The sequence below is a fragment of the Xiphophorus couchianus genome, chromosome 19 (assembly GCF_001444195.1).
Source record: "Xiphophorus couchianus chromosome 19, X_couchianus-1.0, whole genome shotgun sequence".
NCBI lineage: Eukaryota > Metazoa > Chordata > Actinopteri > Cyprinodontiformes > Poeciliidae > Xiphophorus > Xiphophorus couchianus.
The window spans coordinates 2,841,378-2,857,907 of NC_040246.1; the positions used below are offsets into that span (position 1 = coordinate 2,841,378).

A 16,530-nucleotide genomic window follows, 5' to 3' on the forward strand; every position below is an offset into this window, starting at 1 on the left:
TTGGCGTGCTGAGACTGTTGTAGTGAAGTAGTGAAACTGTGACCTGAAGAGAAACGTGTACTCAATGCGACAAAAAAGCATCAGGTATGAGAGGGAAAAATGTACTTTTATTGTTTGATACACAATTTAACTGATTTCATCTTTCCATACCACACAAAGTCAGCCTTTATGTGAGCAACAAATTGTTTAAGCAACTTAAATTTGAGGAAAACTATTCCAACCGGAGAACTGAAGCTCTTCAAAAAATTAGCTTTGTGTTCTTGGGTAAAGTTTTGCTGTAAATCTGTTGTCTAGGAAGTTAGCAACTCCAGTTTTAAAACGTTCTTTCTCTGAAAGGGCCTGCTTGTCGGACAGTCGTGGCGCACTGCGGCGACTGTTTGGCTGCGCAAGTGAATTATTGTAAATTGATGGGGGTGAGCTTCTTGAACCTCAACGAGTCCAAGACAAAAATCTGAACCTCCCAACTCTACGGGTTACAGTCTAGTAATCTAAAGCTACTCTCAAGCAAATTTAGAGATGTCTTAGAAAATGTTCTATCAACTCAAGGCCAATCGTTTGTATTTTTAGTTCACTCGTCTAGAAAGCTTGTTTCTAGAAAGCTTTTAAAACACAACCCTGTTGATTTGAGTCGATTGTCCAAAAGTCTTGAAATATGTGTAAAAACTCAGCTTTTAGTGCAGACACACAATCTCACCCTGACATTGAACCTTTGATTGTATTCAGAGTAAAACTCATCCCATGCCAGGAAATGACTCTTTTCAACTTATTCACAGTTTTCAAGTGTTCCAGAGGTTCAGGGACCACCGTGAAGCATGTTGATTTTGTCTTTCTCTGACGATTTAGCCCTAGATTTTGGGTAAATATCTCGCCGAGGGACTCCAGTGGCGACCCATTTCTAGTTTACTGGTGGACGGTTTGTTATGGAGCGGGAGAGGAAAGTCTTTTCCTGGCGTAACCAGATCAACAGATGGATAGATGGCGTCCAGCGGTTGTTATGAAGACTTGGTTGACCTCAAGCAGTCCTTCTTCTCTGACAGTAAACGTTGGAGCTCACCATGTTTACCGGCAGGACAATTATGGGTCATTTTCTAGGAAGTGGCCAGTGGCTTAAACAGCAGGCAGCTGAGTCACATCATGTTTAAACCAACGGGACACAAAAGGACAGCGACAACTGACTAATCACGCTTTCCTAAACGTATTGCTGGAGGAAGGAAGTGCACATTGTTAAATATTTTAGTTGTATTCATGTCAGAGAGATTTTTTTAGGGAAGTCAATAATTATGAGGCTTGTTGTTAAAGGGGCGGAGTTATGTAAAATCAACTTTTTTGTTGCTGCTTTTCATCATTTTATAAAATTATTCCCTCATCAAAATCACACCTGGACTGTTGCCTTGATTCCTTCATTCATGTTTGAGAAATCTTCTAATCTCCCATGGCAACCATTCAGCTGCGCAAAACGCCCGGGTGGACCTAGCGTTGACAGCTTCCTCACTTGGTTCCTACAGACTAGCCAGACACCTGTTGCCACGTTGCTACTTCGTTGATTGAGGAGCAAAGTAGCGATGACTTCCAGAAGGCGGAGTTTCAGAGAGAGCAGGAGCTTCTTTTAAGTCACATTTGATATTTGTAGCCTTGTTATAACAATTGAAATGTTTGCATGGATGCTGATTTCGCTAAATAAGCTATCTAAGCTAACCTGGGCCGAATATTTCCAAATTCAGTGCGATTAACCACTTTTTTTTTTCCCGGTTCAGTTTGACTGTCCACACCAACACCTGATCACAGCTGGACAAGAACGTAAGCTCAAGAACTTATGGACTACAACCTGTCTGGCACAAGGTAGCGCAACAACATTTCGAACTGGGGTGTTTACCTCGTTTTCATCTCTGGCCACATAAACATTACCAATCTCCTCAACTTGCCAGATGCGGCAGATGAAACGGTTTAAATATCGCAGCGTTCTCTGTATTCGCTCATTACTTCAAAAATTAAATAATATTTATAACGAAAGTAATTTGGCACTATGTAAATGAAAACTGCCTTGATTTTACTGATCAAATAATATCTAAGAAGACAAATGTTCTCTTTAAGTTCTATTTCTATGGCTCCTGTAGAGTCTGTCTACTATAGAAAAAGGTTAGCATGTGGCTAAAAAAGAGCAGTTTTATAGAAAGTGGGTTCCAGCAATACGTTCGTCCACAGTGACGGAAATACAATTGTTTTTTTTCCCTATAAATAAATGAAGTTATAACATGAGAACTAGTTTTCTTTCTGTTTTTCCAGGTTCACTTTGTCTGATATTAGACATTTTTCAGTAAACCGAAACATTTAAGTGCAACAAAGAAAACAAAACCAAACAAACAGGTTATGTGACTAAAATTTATTTAATTCATCTTGTCAGATTCCTTTTATTATTGCAGTGACTTGGAACCGTCGGTGAACAGGTGTGTGTGTGTGTGTGAGTGTGTGTGTGTTTACGTTAAGGTTTGGGATCAGGATCTTTTCCAGATTTCTGTGCTGACGGAATTAAAGCTAAAGGATCATTTCTGATTTGTTTTTGTTTCTTTTTCTTCTTCTTCTATCCGCTCAGTCTATCGTGGTGTTTGCGGCCTCCTTGCGAACGACGATCTTGTACACGCTCTCCCTGAAGCTGCTGTCAGAGGTCAGCCGCCGAGCCGTCGCCCGCAGTTCCTCCATGCCGTCGTCCAAACCGGCCAAAGCAAACGACTTGGAGTGTTTCACTGCAACAATCAAAGCCATTCGTCAGAAAAAACTGACTTTTTTTTTTTTTTCTTACACAATATTTAGCGGTTCTATTCTCACATTTTACAAATAAGACAAACATATTCTGATTGATTTCTAAGACTTGAAGTAAAACTAGCACTATATCGTCAGGGTGAAGCCAAAGCTACACTTTCACCACAGATGTTTTCTGTCCCAGTTTCTCTCCACAATATTTGTTGAAATATTGCTAATCATAAATTTTAGTCACATAACCTAATCATATTCATATTTGTTGGGAAAGCCCCCCCGAGGACAGAACGGGAGACTGACCGGGAAGCATCGATATTGGCGAAAAGATTTTCTGAAGATTAAGACGGAACGCACGTCCGCCGTCGTTCAAAAACCCAAACAGTAACGGCTCGAACGCGGCGATATGTGGAGCCGTTTTTCTGCCATCCCGCTCTGACTGCGGCGGCAGCAAGAAAAAAGTAAAGATAGATGTCGCTTGCAACATCTAAAGATGACATGTCTGGAATATCATCCAACAGCTGGAAAAAAGAAAAACAAACTCCCGCAAACGGTTTGTCGTAGAACAAAGCCGACGTCAATTACCCTCATCCTGCTGAGGGACGAACCTTAAAGTTAAACCGGAACCTTAAAGTCGGCTCCGGGAATTCTTCTGCATTCCTCACGTTTCAGCCACAAACCTCAGTGTGCTGTAGGAAAAAATAACAATAAATAAATGTTTTTTACGGAGGAAAACCTGAAACGTTTGGAATCCGTTCGTACTGAGTCGATTACAGCTGAGAGTCTTTTACGTCTCTACTAGCTTTGCACATCTTTTGCCCGTTCTTTGATAGCTCAGAGTACGGAGCATCGGTTTTAAAGTCCTGCTGCGGCTCGTGTAGTGGATCTAGGTCTGGACTTTAACTGGACCATTCTAACACAGGGATATGCTTTGATCTAAATAATCTTTACCATCCTAAGAGCCACGCTTGCTCTCAGTCCAGCTAAATAAAACTTGTTCACAGCCACAAAAGGTAACTCCATTTTTTATCTACTATAAAAAATGTTTTCTAAACAATCCCCATTTTCTAGCTTTTGTGATGTTTTAAAATAAACAGAAAACATTTGCAGACTCCAACTTAATGAGAAAGACAACATTACTTGTATATTTTAGTATCATTCTGTGATAATCAATTTATCATATGAAAAAAAAATCTGCCAAAAATCAGCATCATTTATATTTAAATCATTAGTCGATTCGTTATCATTTATCATTTTAAGTCACAGTGATATTGTGGAAGATCCATTAAAAACATTAAAATAAAAATCAAATACATTTTTTCAATCATGAATTTGTAACTGTAATTGTTTTTCACTATAAAAGGCAACATGGTTTTCAATCACTACTATAAAATATATGTTAAAATAACTTATGGATAGCTAAATGTCATTCTCATCCTGATTGGCTGCCAGTCAAATTGATCCACAGTACTACGCTGCCACCACCGTGTTTCACCGAGTTCAAGTTAATCCTGCGCAGTGTTTGGTTTCTCTTTTCCAATTTTAGCAGGAAAGCCATTCATAGCCACCGCTGTCAGATTTGTGTTTGTGAAACCGACCACTAGAACGTGAGTGGAGTGTGTGTGACGCTCACACTCACACCAGTGGCGTCTGGAGGCTCTCCTCTGGACGCGGCAGCTCTTGATCCTGCGCGCGGCGGCTTTGTGCAGGTAAACGGCGTTCTTCATGATGGCCGGCAGCTTCGCCTCGATCTCCGCTGCACAGATGCACTCCTCGAAGAACTCTGGGTGAACGAACACACACACACACACACACTTGTTCTATTTAAATGTTTAAATAAAATTTCCCTACAAGGGCGAATATTATTTTATCAGTCAAATCAAATCAGTTTTTATTTGTATGCTGCCAAATTATTATTTTTTTCTTTTGTTTTTAACCTCTAAGGGTTTCGACATAAACGAAGACGAGTGAAATATCCCGTCAGTTTTTAGCTGCTGAGAATTGAGTTAAGTCTTCATGAATTTACACTGGTTGGACAATAGGTGGCAGTACAGGCAATGACACAAGAACATTAAGAAGTGGAGGATTATGTAAAAAAAATTTTTAAAAAAAGAAACACACCATCAAAGTTCACAATCATACAAGTAAGCAGCCTTTACCTGTGCAGAGGATAATATCTAACAGAGCTAACATTTAACTGAAGCTACATCAGCCTCCTAAATGCCTGTAAACATTTAATACGGCCGTCCTGCAGTGACCAGAGTTCTCCTTCTGTGACCTTCACACAGCTGGGCTGTTAATGCAGCTCGTTAGCACAAAGTGAGATTAGCGAACGCTACGTAAACAAGCGCTAATCGCTAACACACTCACTTCTCAGCTGCGTCACGTCCCCCTTCATCTTCTCGTCTCTCTCCTTGGTCCGCTCCACCGAGTTCAGGCCCTTCTCCAGGTCCCGCAGGGCCTCCTCCGCCTGCTTCAGCCTCTGCTCCAGCTCCATGCGCGACTGGATCTCCGCCTGGCCTCACAAAGCAAAGCCGCCATCAGTACCGACATGGAAAAGCCCGTTTGAATGTGTTCCTTTCAATAAATGTATTTGAAACAAAGTCACTTTCACTGTAGTTTCAAATAATTATTTGATTTAAAAAAAAAAAAAACATTATACTATATCATATTATATCGATAAATATCGTCACTGTCCCAAAGTAGTGGCCTAAGTCTTTTTTTTTGCCAAAAGTGATTTAAAAAAAACAAAACAACTATATTATAAATTAAATAAAATTTATGAAATAGAAAAAAATATACTTTTTTATTATTATTCTTAAATAAAAGTAGATAAGTAAATAATTATTGATAAAAAAAAAACATATAGTTTATTAGGAATATAAAATGTATAGAATCAACATCACCTGCATGGATTTAAAGGAACTCAGTGTTTCATCTGTTTTGTAGATAAAGATGTTTAGATTTGTTTTAATGAGAACTTGATTTGACTGTTTTAGCAGAGATTATTTATTTCTTCTTATTTAAAGGGGCAGTAATACGTAAAATCAACTTTTTTTTTTTAGCTCTACATCATGTTAAAATGTTTTTCCCTCACTAAAAACAAACCTAAAGTGTTGCTTTGATTTTGTTCATTCATGTCTGAGAAATCCTTTAACCTCCCACGGCAATCATTCAGCTGAACAACATGCTTGATTGGACCAAGCCCCGCCTTTGAGGACAAAGCTCCTCCTCTTAGCCGCAGTTTCCAAGCTGCCACCTCACAGCTTTACCCAACACCTCCAACACTCAGCTCCTTCAGACTAGCTAGCAGCAATTAGCAATCACCTGGTGGAACTGTGCGCAATGCTGCTTCTCAGCAAAACGTTAAAAGGTTAATAGGGGAGCGATGTCATGATGACTTCCTGAAGGCAGAGTTTCAGAAAGAGCAGGAGTTTCTTAAAGAGACACAGGCCCAATTTTAAATTTCTTATAAAACATATTTGATATATATAACATTTTATAAATAAAGGTAACATAGTTACTTGATTGTGTTACAAAATGATACTATGTGGCTGGATAACACGTAATACTGCCCCTTCAAGACTGAAAGAAAGTTTATTTTATAAAAGTATTATGAATAATCTTGATTGTTTGTTGTGTTGCCATAGATACAATCTGATGCCACGAGCTTAATCTTTGTGTTTGAGCTCAGTTTGTTCCGCAAACAATAATCACTGATTGATTTTAAGTTAAACTCATTTTAAGCCCCGCCCCTTCTCCCAGATTCCACCAAATCTGTGTTGAAACGCCGTTAGTGGGATGGGAGGGGGGTTCTTATAAAGGAAAGGAGCCACAAATCTAATTCGGCTCCGGGCCCCGCGCCACCCGGGGCCGGCCCTGTGTACTCTGTCACCTTGAGCTCGGCCTCCGTCTGCTGCTTGTCCACCGTGAGCTGAGAGAGCGACTGCTGCAGCGTCTGGGCCTGGGTGGAGAAGTACTCCTTCTCCTGCTGCAGCAGCTTGGAGCGCTGCTCGTTGTCATTCAGCCTGAACAGAAAGCAAGAAATACTGAACTCAGCTCATTTACAGTCATATTGAATAAAGTAGATTACATGCGCCGAGCAAAAAGTACTTTTTACTTCTGCTTGAGTAATATTATTATGAGGTATGAGTAAGGTACTCTTACTTGAGTAAAGCTTCTGGGTGGTATGGAGGACCAAAACTGACATAATTAAAAAATAAAAGCAGAAACATATATATATATATATATATATATATATATATATATATATATATATATATATATATATATATATATATATAGTACAGACCAAAAGTTTGGACACACCTTTTAATTCAATGAGTTTCCTTTATTTTTATGACTATTGACATTGCAGATTCACACTGAAGGCATCAAAACTATAAATAACACATGTGGAAATATGCACTAAACAAAAAAGTGTAAAACAACTGAAAATACCCCTTATATTCTAGTTTCTTCAAAGTAACAACCTTTTGCTGTGATTACTGCTTTGCACACACTCTGCATTTTCTTGATGAGCTTCAAGAGGTCGTCACCTGAAATGGTTTTCACTTCATAGGTCAACCTGCCCTGTCAGGTTAATAAGTGGGATTTCTTGCCTAATAAATAATCATGAAAATAAAGAAAACCCATAGAATTAGAAAGGTGTGTCCAAACTTTTGGTCTGTACTGTATATATTGTATATACTGTACATATATATATATATTGTTTTCCTTTTTGTTATACACGCATTGTTTTTGTCAAGAATTTTTTTTTTGCGTTTGTTCATACTTTTCGATTTCTCTATGCATTTCGGTCTGTTTATGCAAATGAGGGGGGCGGAGTCTTAACACTTCAGCGTCTGCCTATTGGTTGGTTAGCATCACACACTACTTGGCTTCAACAAAGATGGATGATAAAGACGTTTATCAGTGATCTGAAGCTTGGCAAGTGTTATAGTGTTATGACTCCTGACTTTTTTATTTCTTGTGTCAGTCAGCGTCTCTCCTGGTCACAAAGATCCAGTCAGGTTAGTCATAGTTTGGACGAAGATTTTGAAAATACTTTCTACCATTAAATTGTAGGATTTTTTTCTTCCTCATTGAATGTCCATTCTGATAGACACGAGGAGTGTTACCATGCAAAGAAAGAAAAAGTATCTGCAATCATTTTACAACTTATTTCTGATTTCACAAATCAATTTGTTTGATTGTTTTATGGGGATTTTTTGTTTTTTTTTAGAGTTTTTAAAATATAAAGTCACACCACTTGAATGACTTTATTTCTTTTTAGTTCTTGAGGGGTTAAAAAGCGTTTGACTCGCATGCGTGGCATGCAAGCGGAGATCAATGCGATCTCGTGGACACGCGAGGAAAAGCCCCGGCGCGTTTACGCAGCAAGACATGAATCTGATGGGGAGTCGTAAAGCGGCCGGCCCGACCCGCTCGTGGAGCATTAGTGCTTCACAGTCGATAGCAGCAACCTGTAATATCCCCACTTACTGCGCCTCGTCAATGAGCTGCTTGCCTTCGGATCGATACACATTTCCACTGTACCATTAGTGCAGACCGGCGCTGCTACGACAGGAGAACATGCGGGGCTGGGGAAAGCTCACTTCTCGTCGGCCTGCTCCTTCTCCTTCAGCAGGATCTTCATCTGCTCCTCGATGTGCCGCAGGTCCTGCAGCACCTCCGGGTCTCGGCTGGCCTCTCCGTCCACAGGGTCCTCGCACGCTGACCCCGAACTCTTTCGGTCCGCCTCCTTCTCCTCCTGACCTTTCACCCCCAGCATCAGAAGTCTCCGCTGTTTCTCTTGGGAGAGCTCCTGAAAACAAACAGCAACATCTCTATAGTTTACACTGGGCTTCTGGTTGTTGCGTTGGTTTTTACCGGTGCTGTTAATCGACTAAGGAATGTAAATCAGATTAATCGCACTCTGGCGCCGTGGTTAATCGCGATCAATCACTCTGTCCAACTTTGTAAGCTTGACATGTAAATACGCACAAAGTCGTGGTTCTTGCAGGGATGCTTCATTCTAACAGGTTCTAAAACACTCCGACATTTCAGGACATCATGTATGGGGTTAAAAGTTCCTTTGAACACAATGAGAGCATCTGGAAAGCCTTGGAAGGAGGAAGTAACTGACTGTGTGTAAATGGTTAGCTCTCAAGCGCTCAGACGTATTAAGAATGAGGTAAAGAATTTACTGCGTTGCTGTGAAAATCTTGGAAAACAACTAGATACCTCTATGGACTTCTGAAGCGTATCTGTTAAGCAACTCAGCTCTTCTTTTTCCCGGTCAACACTTTTCAGCGACTGAGTTGTGTCATCGAGGTCCCTGCAACGGCAAGAAGCACTTTCACGCAACGCGCTCAGACAAATGCTCTGGAAAATCCTGAAGCGAAATGAGCCGTTAGCTAGTTACAGTTTGATCTGCTCCTGCTCCGCCTTCAGCTCCAGAACCACCTCCTCAAACTTCCTCTTCTCCTCTTCCAGGACCTGGTTGAGACGCTCCAGCTCCTGCAGAGACGCACACTTAGAGCTGCGGCGTGTAACGCTTATAAAAATACAAAATTTGACCTACTTGTTGAAACTGTCACTATGCTGTGACAGTACGTTATGAGACAGATAACTGTGCGAGAAAAACAACTGAGCTCCTCTGCCATCTCCCTGTGCTCTCAGCGCTAACTAGAGGCAACCAATCAGAGCCAGGAAGCGGATCTTAGCGCTGTCAATCACAAGCGTGTGTACGCTGCTCTCCCACATACATTTCTGTCCTTCCTCCCCTCCTTGATCTCTACTTCAGTACAGCTTCTCCCATCAGCAATGCCTGTCGGGAATGCTAATGCTTAGCTAGCAATGTTATCTAGCTGTGGCTAGTAAGGCTAACAGTCAGCAGATAAGTGGTTTTCCTGTAGTGTTGAGTTGTTTCTTCGCCATTAACACATTTCACATCACATTCACGGGGATGATTGACAGCGCTAAAACCCTCCCCCCGCCTCTGATTGGTCATTTTTGACCGAGAGCGCCGCATTCCTTCTGACGGCATTAGCGGCCCAGGGAGAAGGCGAAGGAGCTCAGATTCACAGATTATCTGTCCCATATTATGCTGTCACAACATGGAGACAGTTTTAACTGTCTTCATGTTTTTTTATGGGGTTTTTTTACATATTATCAAATATGTAAAAAAAAAAACTTAATTTTTAAAAATCAAAGTTACATACTGCAGCGTTAAGTGTCCCCCGACATGAGTAACAAGGACCTCACCTCCTTCTGTGCTCTTTGGTGACTTAACTCCTCTGTCTCCTCCAGAAGTTTATCTTTAAGAAAACAAACACATTTTTAAAAAATCCTTTTCTCTATTTACTTATTTGAGCTTTCCCATATTTACCCAGGTATTCTTGTTTCTCCTTGGCCAGCTGCAGCCCCTGGGCCTCCAGGCTCTCGATCATGGCCTCCCCGAGTTGCGAGTTCTTCCACGTGCTGTCCGTCAGCGTGAAGAAATTGCAAAGAGGAGGAAAAGATTCAAAACCCCCGACATAATTTTATCGACTACTTCGATTCCTGCAGAGGGCCTTCAGATACTCACACTTTCCCTGATTCCTGGAGCATCTCTATCCACTGGACCTGCTCCTCCTCAGACTCAGCAGCCAGGACGACGGTACCCTGGGGGTGGACGTAATGCACGCAGCATCAGCTCTGTGTCAGTAATGGCTTCGAGATTATAAACATTGGATTTCTGTCTTTGTCTTTGGTGGGGTAGTAAAATACTGACGTCCGGGGTCGGAGAGATTTTTTAAAACTATTATTCTGAAATCAGGTGGAGATTTAAATATTTGCGTCAACTCTTAAAAGTTAAAATAGTGAGGTGAGAGAGTAGGCCAATGAACAATAAATCCATTAAATGCATGATGAGTTAAAGCAAGCTCAATAATTTCCGTTTGAATAATTTATCGTCTTTCTCTTTTTTTCTTTCTACCATAAACTGGATGTCAAAAGTCTTCAGTCGGGTGTATTTGGTCGTAGCTAGCTGCTTTTTCGAAGGACAATTTTGTTTAGAGAAACTTTATAATTCATTTTATTTCTTAGGGAAGAAAATGGTGTTTTACCAGAACAATGAATGATGTCAAAAATGAGGCCAAATCACCGAATATGTCATTACAAAATAGGCCAAATGACCAATAGTATGATGTCGAAAATGAGGCAAAATGAGAAATAATATAATATGAAGTCAAAAATTAGGTAAAGTGACCCATTGTATAGTAAAACACTGAAACTAGGCCAAAGTATAGGATAAGACCAAAGGACACATAGCACATTATGGCGCAAATCAGGTAAACTGACACATATTATCATATTTCATACTATAAAGTCAAAAATGTGGCCAAATGATAAATAGTATGATGAGATAAATGAGGTAAAAGGACACACTAAGTTTAGTATGACGTGAAAAATGTGGCCGAATCAGATATAGTATATACTGTACGTCGCCAATGATGTAGCAATGATTTTGTCCAAAATGAGGTAAAATCACAGATAATATACCATGACGACAAAAATGGGTTGAAATGAGACACAGTATATAGTATGACATCGCAAATGATGTCCTGGTGTAGAATGTCGCCAAAAATGAGGTAAAAATGACACGTAAATGAATCTAACTGTAAAACTTTTCTCCAGAGGACATTTGGCCCGTCAATAATTGCAGATGCACGTTTCCTTAAAGCCGCTGATTTTGGAAGACGCACCTGGTCAGCCCATGTTGATGAAAAACTGAATTTCCTCCACGGTCTGCCGTTTACATTCCAGTCATTTCAAGTTCATGATTTCACTAATCATCCTAATCAATTTTCTAGACTTTGACGGCGACAGCTTTGGGCTGGACGGTTTGAAAACGTGGAAGCAACTGGTTCATCTACCAGTGATAACAATCAAAAACACAGATTAAAGGTTGCTTGGCAATGTTGCCGAGGCAGGCTCTGGGTTGGCTCCGACCTCAGCCCTGGTGAGAATTGCATGTATTATTCTATTATTATGAAGGTACCAGGAAATCAAACTGTTTAAATAAACCCAATCAACTGTAATAGGAACTGGCCAAACGGTGCTGAGGCAACTCACAGGAGCATTTATCTATTACAGAGAAAACTCAAACCTACTGTAAAATCTTCAAGGTTGACCACAATGGCGAAGGGCATCCCCATGTCCTCGTTGGTCGACACCACGCATCCTCCCAGAGGAATGACTCCCTGGCACAGAAAACAGACCGAGCGTTTTCAGGAGGACGAGCTCAGAGACTTGGCGGTGGCCGTCGCCGGGCGTTTCGCTCACCTTGGGATGGATGTTGAAGTACCTGTTGCTCTCGAAGCTCCTCTTCTCGCTCTCTGCGTAGTAGAGCAAGAAGCTGTCTTTGATGATGAAGAATCTTTTGTACCGAGGAGACAATGAAAGCAGCAGTGAGTGAAACCCCCGCGGGGGCCGAAAGGAAAACGACATCCGCCGACGCTCTCTTAGCGCCAACATCAGCAGCCTTGCTTAGGCGGCTCTGCTAGCGGAACGGAACGGCAAAAAGCACAAAACTTTGCTTTCAAGCGACGTTAGACAAAGAAAAATTGGACGGAATCTATTCCTTTATTCGTCTAAATTGAATTTAAAGGAGTTTTCCTTTAAATTCCAACTCCTTTACTGTTTTCTGAGCATTAGCAATCGCCGCTAAATCAAACTCTTTGAGCTCTTCATCTCATCTGAAAGGAAATGTCGTCGCAAGTGAACAGACAAACATCACGAAGCACGATGGAAGCAGAACGACAGTTTAGGAATGAGAATCTGAACGCCTTAGAATGTGAACGAAGCAGTAAAAAGCATGCGCTTTAGAAAAATATCAGATTGATGGTAATCTCTCGAAGCTAACACGTACTATGTGCCGCACAAACACCATAACCTCCATTAATGACATTTCTACCTCAAAAGTAAATAATCTCCTGTGTTTTGGCCATAAGTCTCTCCTTACCACACAAGTCCAGTTTAGGCCCTTTAGTTGAAACTCCTGCACTTGGCGAGAGAGCAATTGGATTTTGCTTTGGACTTTGACTAGGCCACTCCAACACATGACTATGCTGGGATTTAAGCCGTTCCGTTACAGATCGGGCTGTATGTTTACAGTCGTTGACCCAAAAATGTCTAAATGGGACATTTTATGGCTTCCTTCCAACAAAAGCCTTCTTCAACTTGAGTTGTGTATCCCTGCAGCTTCTCCGGTTGCCATGGGAATCATGGCAGCTTCTTAAAATATTATTTATTTATTTATTTATTTATTTGGGGCCATTAGAATCTTTTCATTGAGGCTATTTTTTACCCAGTCTCTCCTTAGATTGTTAAATTGTGACAATATAAGAAGTCAAAATAGAACAACTTAATAACTGTTATCAGATATCATTTAGTAAAATACTACAAAGTAACAATGGCTATAACGTTATGGCTGAAAAGTGAAAAGGGTTTTTTTTATTTTTATTTTTTATTAACTCAATCTCTTGAGATTAAAACAATCATTTTTGAACACACACGCACACACACACACACACACACACACACAGATGTCTTGAATACACAAAACTAACTTGCAAGTCATTTTTCAGCACAATATAGGAGCTTGTTTTAAGTCAATAATATCTTAGTATTGATGAAAAAGTACTAGCTGTAAATGATCAGTCCACAGAACAAGATATTTTCCCTTATAATAAGTTAAAATACTTTGTTCCATGGACAGACTATTTCAGTAATAACTAGTGCTTTATCGTCAATATTAAGGAGTTATTGACTTAAAACAAATCCCTACATCGTGCTGAAAATTTACTTGCAAGTCAGTTTTGTCTTATTCCAAATATATTTGCACTGGAAACTAGACCGAACATAAGATTTTATGTTTTTGCAGTCACACGTTTCTGGAGCAAAATAAGGATTTTTACTTTACATAGCGTTTCGATTCAAATTAAGTGACGGATTTTCTTTAAGTAAATCATTTTTTAGATCCACTCAGATGCTTTTGACTTGCCTTAATATGCAGTGCGAATGCAGGATTTAGCCAACTACCTGAAATAACCCAGAAAAGCAAGTAAAGAACAAGAGAGAGACACGCACTGTAAAATATATATATATATATATATCCATGATAAACAGTAATGTGCGAGGAAACCCTGTTACTGTTACTGTTGCTGTTAATAAATTAATCGGTGAAATTTGTGATTTGTACATTTTTACATTTGTACAAACATTGTTTTCGTGTTCATTTTACGGGAAAACATTTGACTTTTTTTCCACCTTTAAGCTAAAACGTTTGCTTTTACAGCAAAAACATCGACTCCAGCATCATTTTGAACTGTAAATTTTTATTTTTCAAATGCCAATACCGTCAAACACCTGTGAAAGAATAAAATGTTTTCACCGGTAATTTTACGGTGGAATTCTGGGAGCCACGACTGTCGGAGTTACGGTATACCGTGAGATTTACGGGTTTTTTTGTTTTTGTTGTTTGCTTGGTTTTTGGTTTTGTTTTTACAGTGCACACGGCCCTCTCCACTCACCTGCGGGACCACTTGGCCGACGGCCGTCCGAAGGGTCTCTTCCACAGCACGCCGTGCAGCTGCACCTTGGTGCTGATGTCCAGCGCTTCGGAGTCCGACTGCTCCATGGACGTCCAGGGTGACAGCAAAGAGTGTCTGGATGAAGACGAGAACATCCCCCTCTACAGAGTTCCCCTCGCCCTGGGGGGTGGGGCCAAAAATAATAAAATAAAATAATAAATGTAGATATAGATGTAACAAAAGGAAGGAAAAAAAAGTGTCGCACAAGTCTGTCAATAACAATTAGTCCAACAACATTCGATCAGAAACAAACACGCAGAGATCCTGCAGGCGCGTCCAGCCTCGATCCCGGGCAGGAGGCAAATCCCGATAACCCAGCAGGCCGGAATGATGCAGCTGCCAATACGGTCATCAGCTGGAGGCGGACAGAGCCGCGCCGCATCCTGAGCACATCGGGGAGGGAGGGAAGCTTTAGGAATGATTTGCTAAATCTGAGGCCGGTCGATACAGTCCGGCCAGTAAAAGCTGTTATTCAGATTACAGCTACCGGCAGGTATGACCTATTGGCTCTTTCTCTCATTTATCATTTGCTCCATCCGTATGTTTCAGAAGCAGCGAGTGAGGAGGACATCTGTTTGTATGGCAGGACTTTCTAGTAAAAGGGACCGGAGAGGCTGACATGCAGCTTCAGTGTCATCAGCATCAGATTAATTCCCAGCACATGTGTCCGAGTGGGAAGCAGGGCGGCGGATTATGCGGATCCTCGCGGCTCTCGGGTTTAGCGTCCAGGACGGTGAGACGCATTAGCCGCGCAGAGCTTCCAGATGAAACGGCCTGGACAGAGAGGAAAAGTCTCAGAGTTATATAACTTTGTCTAAAAAAAAAAAAAAAAAATCATGTTAAAATGCAATTTAATGTCGTTTCCCGTGATTTTGTGAATCACTGTCAACATTTTAAGGTGTGACTTCGAAGTCCTGTAATTTGACCCTGCGCCAAAATTGGATCCATAAACTAAGGAGTGCGTGTCAGGGCCAATGTAGGCAGAAAACAAAGGAGTAGAACATGATAATAATAATAATAATAAAAACCACACTCAGAAACTTTGAGATGAAGCTCGAAATCTCAACATTTTCTAGAATGTATTTTCTTTTTTTTTAAGAAAATTTTATTTTGAAAAGTCAAAAATGTCAGGAAGCATTTTTAAAACTCAGAAATTTCCCAAGTTTTTTTTTTTTTTGTTGCTTCTTGTAACTTTTGAGAATAATCTCAAAATATTTGAGTTTTTTCTAGCAAATGTTTTGACATTATAGCCTCAAAAATGCTAATTTTTTATTTTTAGAAAATGTTAAAAAAATTGTGGTGTAATTTTACATGTTTTTTTCCTATCTACGAAAGCTCTAATACGTAGTCGTAGTAAACAGTTTGCCCTTCAAAAGTCACTGAATTTCAATCAGAGACAAACGTCTTGGCAGAATTATGCAAAATCAACTTTTTGTGCTTTACATTATGTATTGTTATTCCTTCATCAAACACACACCTTTAGCATTTCCTTAATTATTTCCTGCATGTTTAAGAAATCCTTTAATCTCCCATAGCAACAGTTCAGCTGGGCAAAACGCCTGGGTGAAAGTAGCATTGAGAACTCCCCTACTCTGCTCCTTCAGACTAGCCAGCCACAATTAGCAAACACCTGTTAACACGTTGTTAAAGGGTTCACAGAGGAGCGATGCTGTGACGAAATTCCTGAAGGTGGAGTTTCAGAAAGAGCAGGAGTTCCTTAAAGAGGACCGATTTCAAGGCGTTCAATTACCAATCCGAATTCTTTTAAGTCTTATTTGACGTATACGGCAATTTTAGCAACCGAAGGTAACAGACTTACTTGATTGTGCTATGAAATGTGTAGCCTATGTGGCTGGAAAACACAATGCTGCCCCTTTAAGGTCGTTTTAACAGTAACTTTCTGAAAGATGTGGACGATTTCAGGCTTAACTGTAGTCTGCAACCACAAAATAATTCAAACAAGTAAAAGAGAAGAAAAAAAAGACAAGAAATTCATATAGGTAAAAGCACATACTTTTTTTTTATACTCCATTGAGCTGGTGGAGTAAGGTCGGCGTGTGGAGCATACAAGCTTGCAGACACGCTGCTGTGAGCGAGTACAGTGGCACATCAACGCCATACAGACAGACGAGCAACCGGC

At 40.4% G+C, this 16,530-nt stretch overlaps 1 protein-coding gene across 2 annotated transcripts; it reads right to left on the minus strand.

Moving 5' to 3' along the window:
* Positions 1-2,365: 2,365 nt before the first annotated feature.
* Positions 2,366-15,423, minus strand: plekhd1 (pleckstrin homology domain containing, family D (with coiled-coil domains) member 1). 2 transcript variants are annotated; one of them, XM_028001325.1, is made up of 13 exons: positions 14,331-15,208; positions 12,082-12,175; positions 11,910-11,999; positions 10,343-10,419; positions 10,145-10,236; positions 10,021-10,073; positions 9,179-9,273; positions 8,998-9,091; positions 8,370-8,578; positions 6,647-6,779; positions 5,122-5,266; positions 4,391-4,534; positions 2,366-2,741 (listed from the first exon to the last, which is right to left on the minus strand). In XM_028001325.1, the coding sequence occupies exons 1-13, from the start codon at positions 14,483-14,485 to the stop codon at positions 2,587-2,589; spliced, it is 1,536 nt and encodes a 511-aa protein (XP_027857126.1). In that variant the 5' UTR covers positions 14,486-15,208; the 3' UTR covers positions 2,366-2,586. The 2 variants fall into 2 exon arrangements, with proteins under 2 accessions (XP_027857126.1, XP_027857127.1); XM_028001326.1 differs by having other exon boundaries at positions 2,638-2,741; positions 4,350-4,534; positions 14,331-15,423.
* Positions 15,424-16,530: the final 1,107 nt, after the last annotated feature.

Coding starts and splice junctions, on each gene's coding strand:
- plekhd1 (XM_028001325.1), bottom strand. CDS start 14,485: ATGTTCTCGTCTTCATCCAGACACTCTTTGCTGTCACCCTGGACGTCC. Junction 9,274..10,020: donor ACCAAAGAGCACAGAAGGAG/GTGAGGTCCTTG, acceptor GCGTCTCTGCAG/GAGCTGGAGCGTCTCAACCA. Junction 5,267..6,646: donor AGACGGAGGCCGAGCTCAAG/GTGACAGAGTAC, acceptor TTGTGAGGCCAG/GCGGAGATCCAGTCGCGCAT.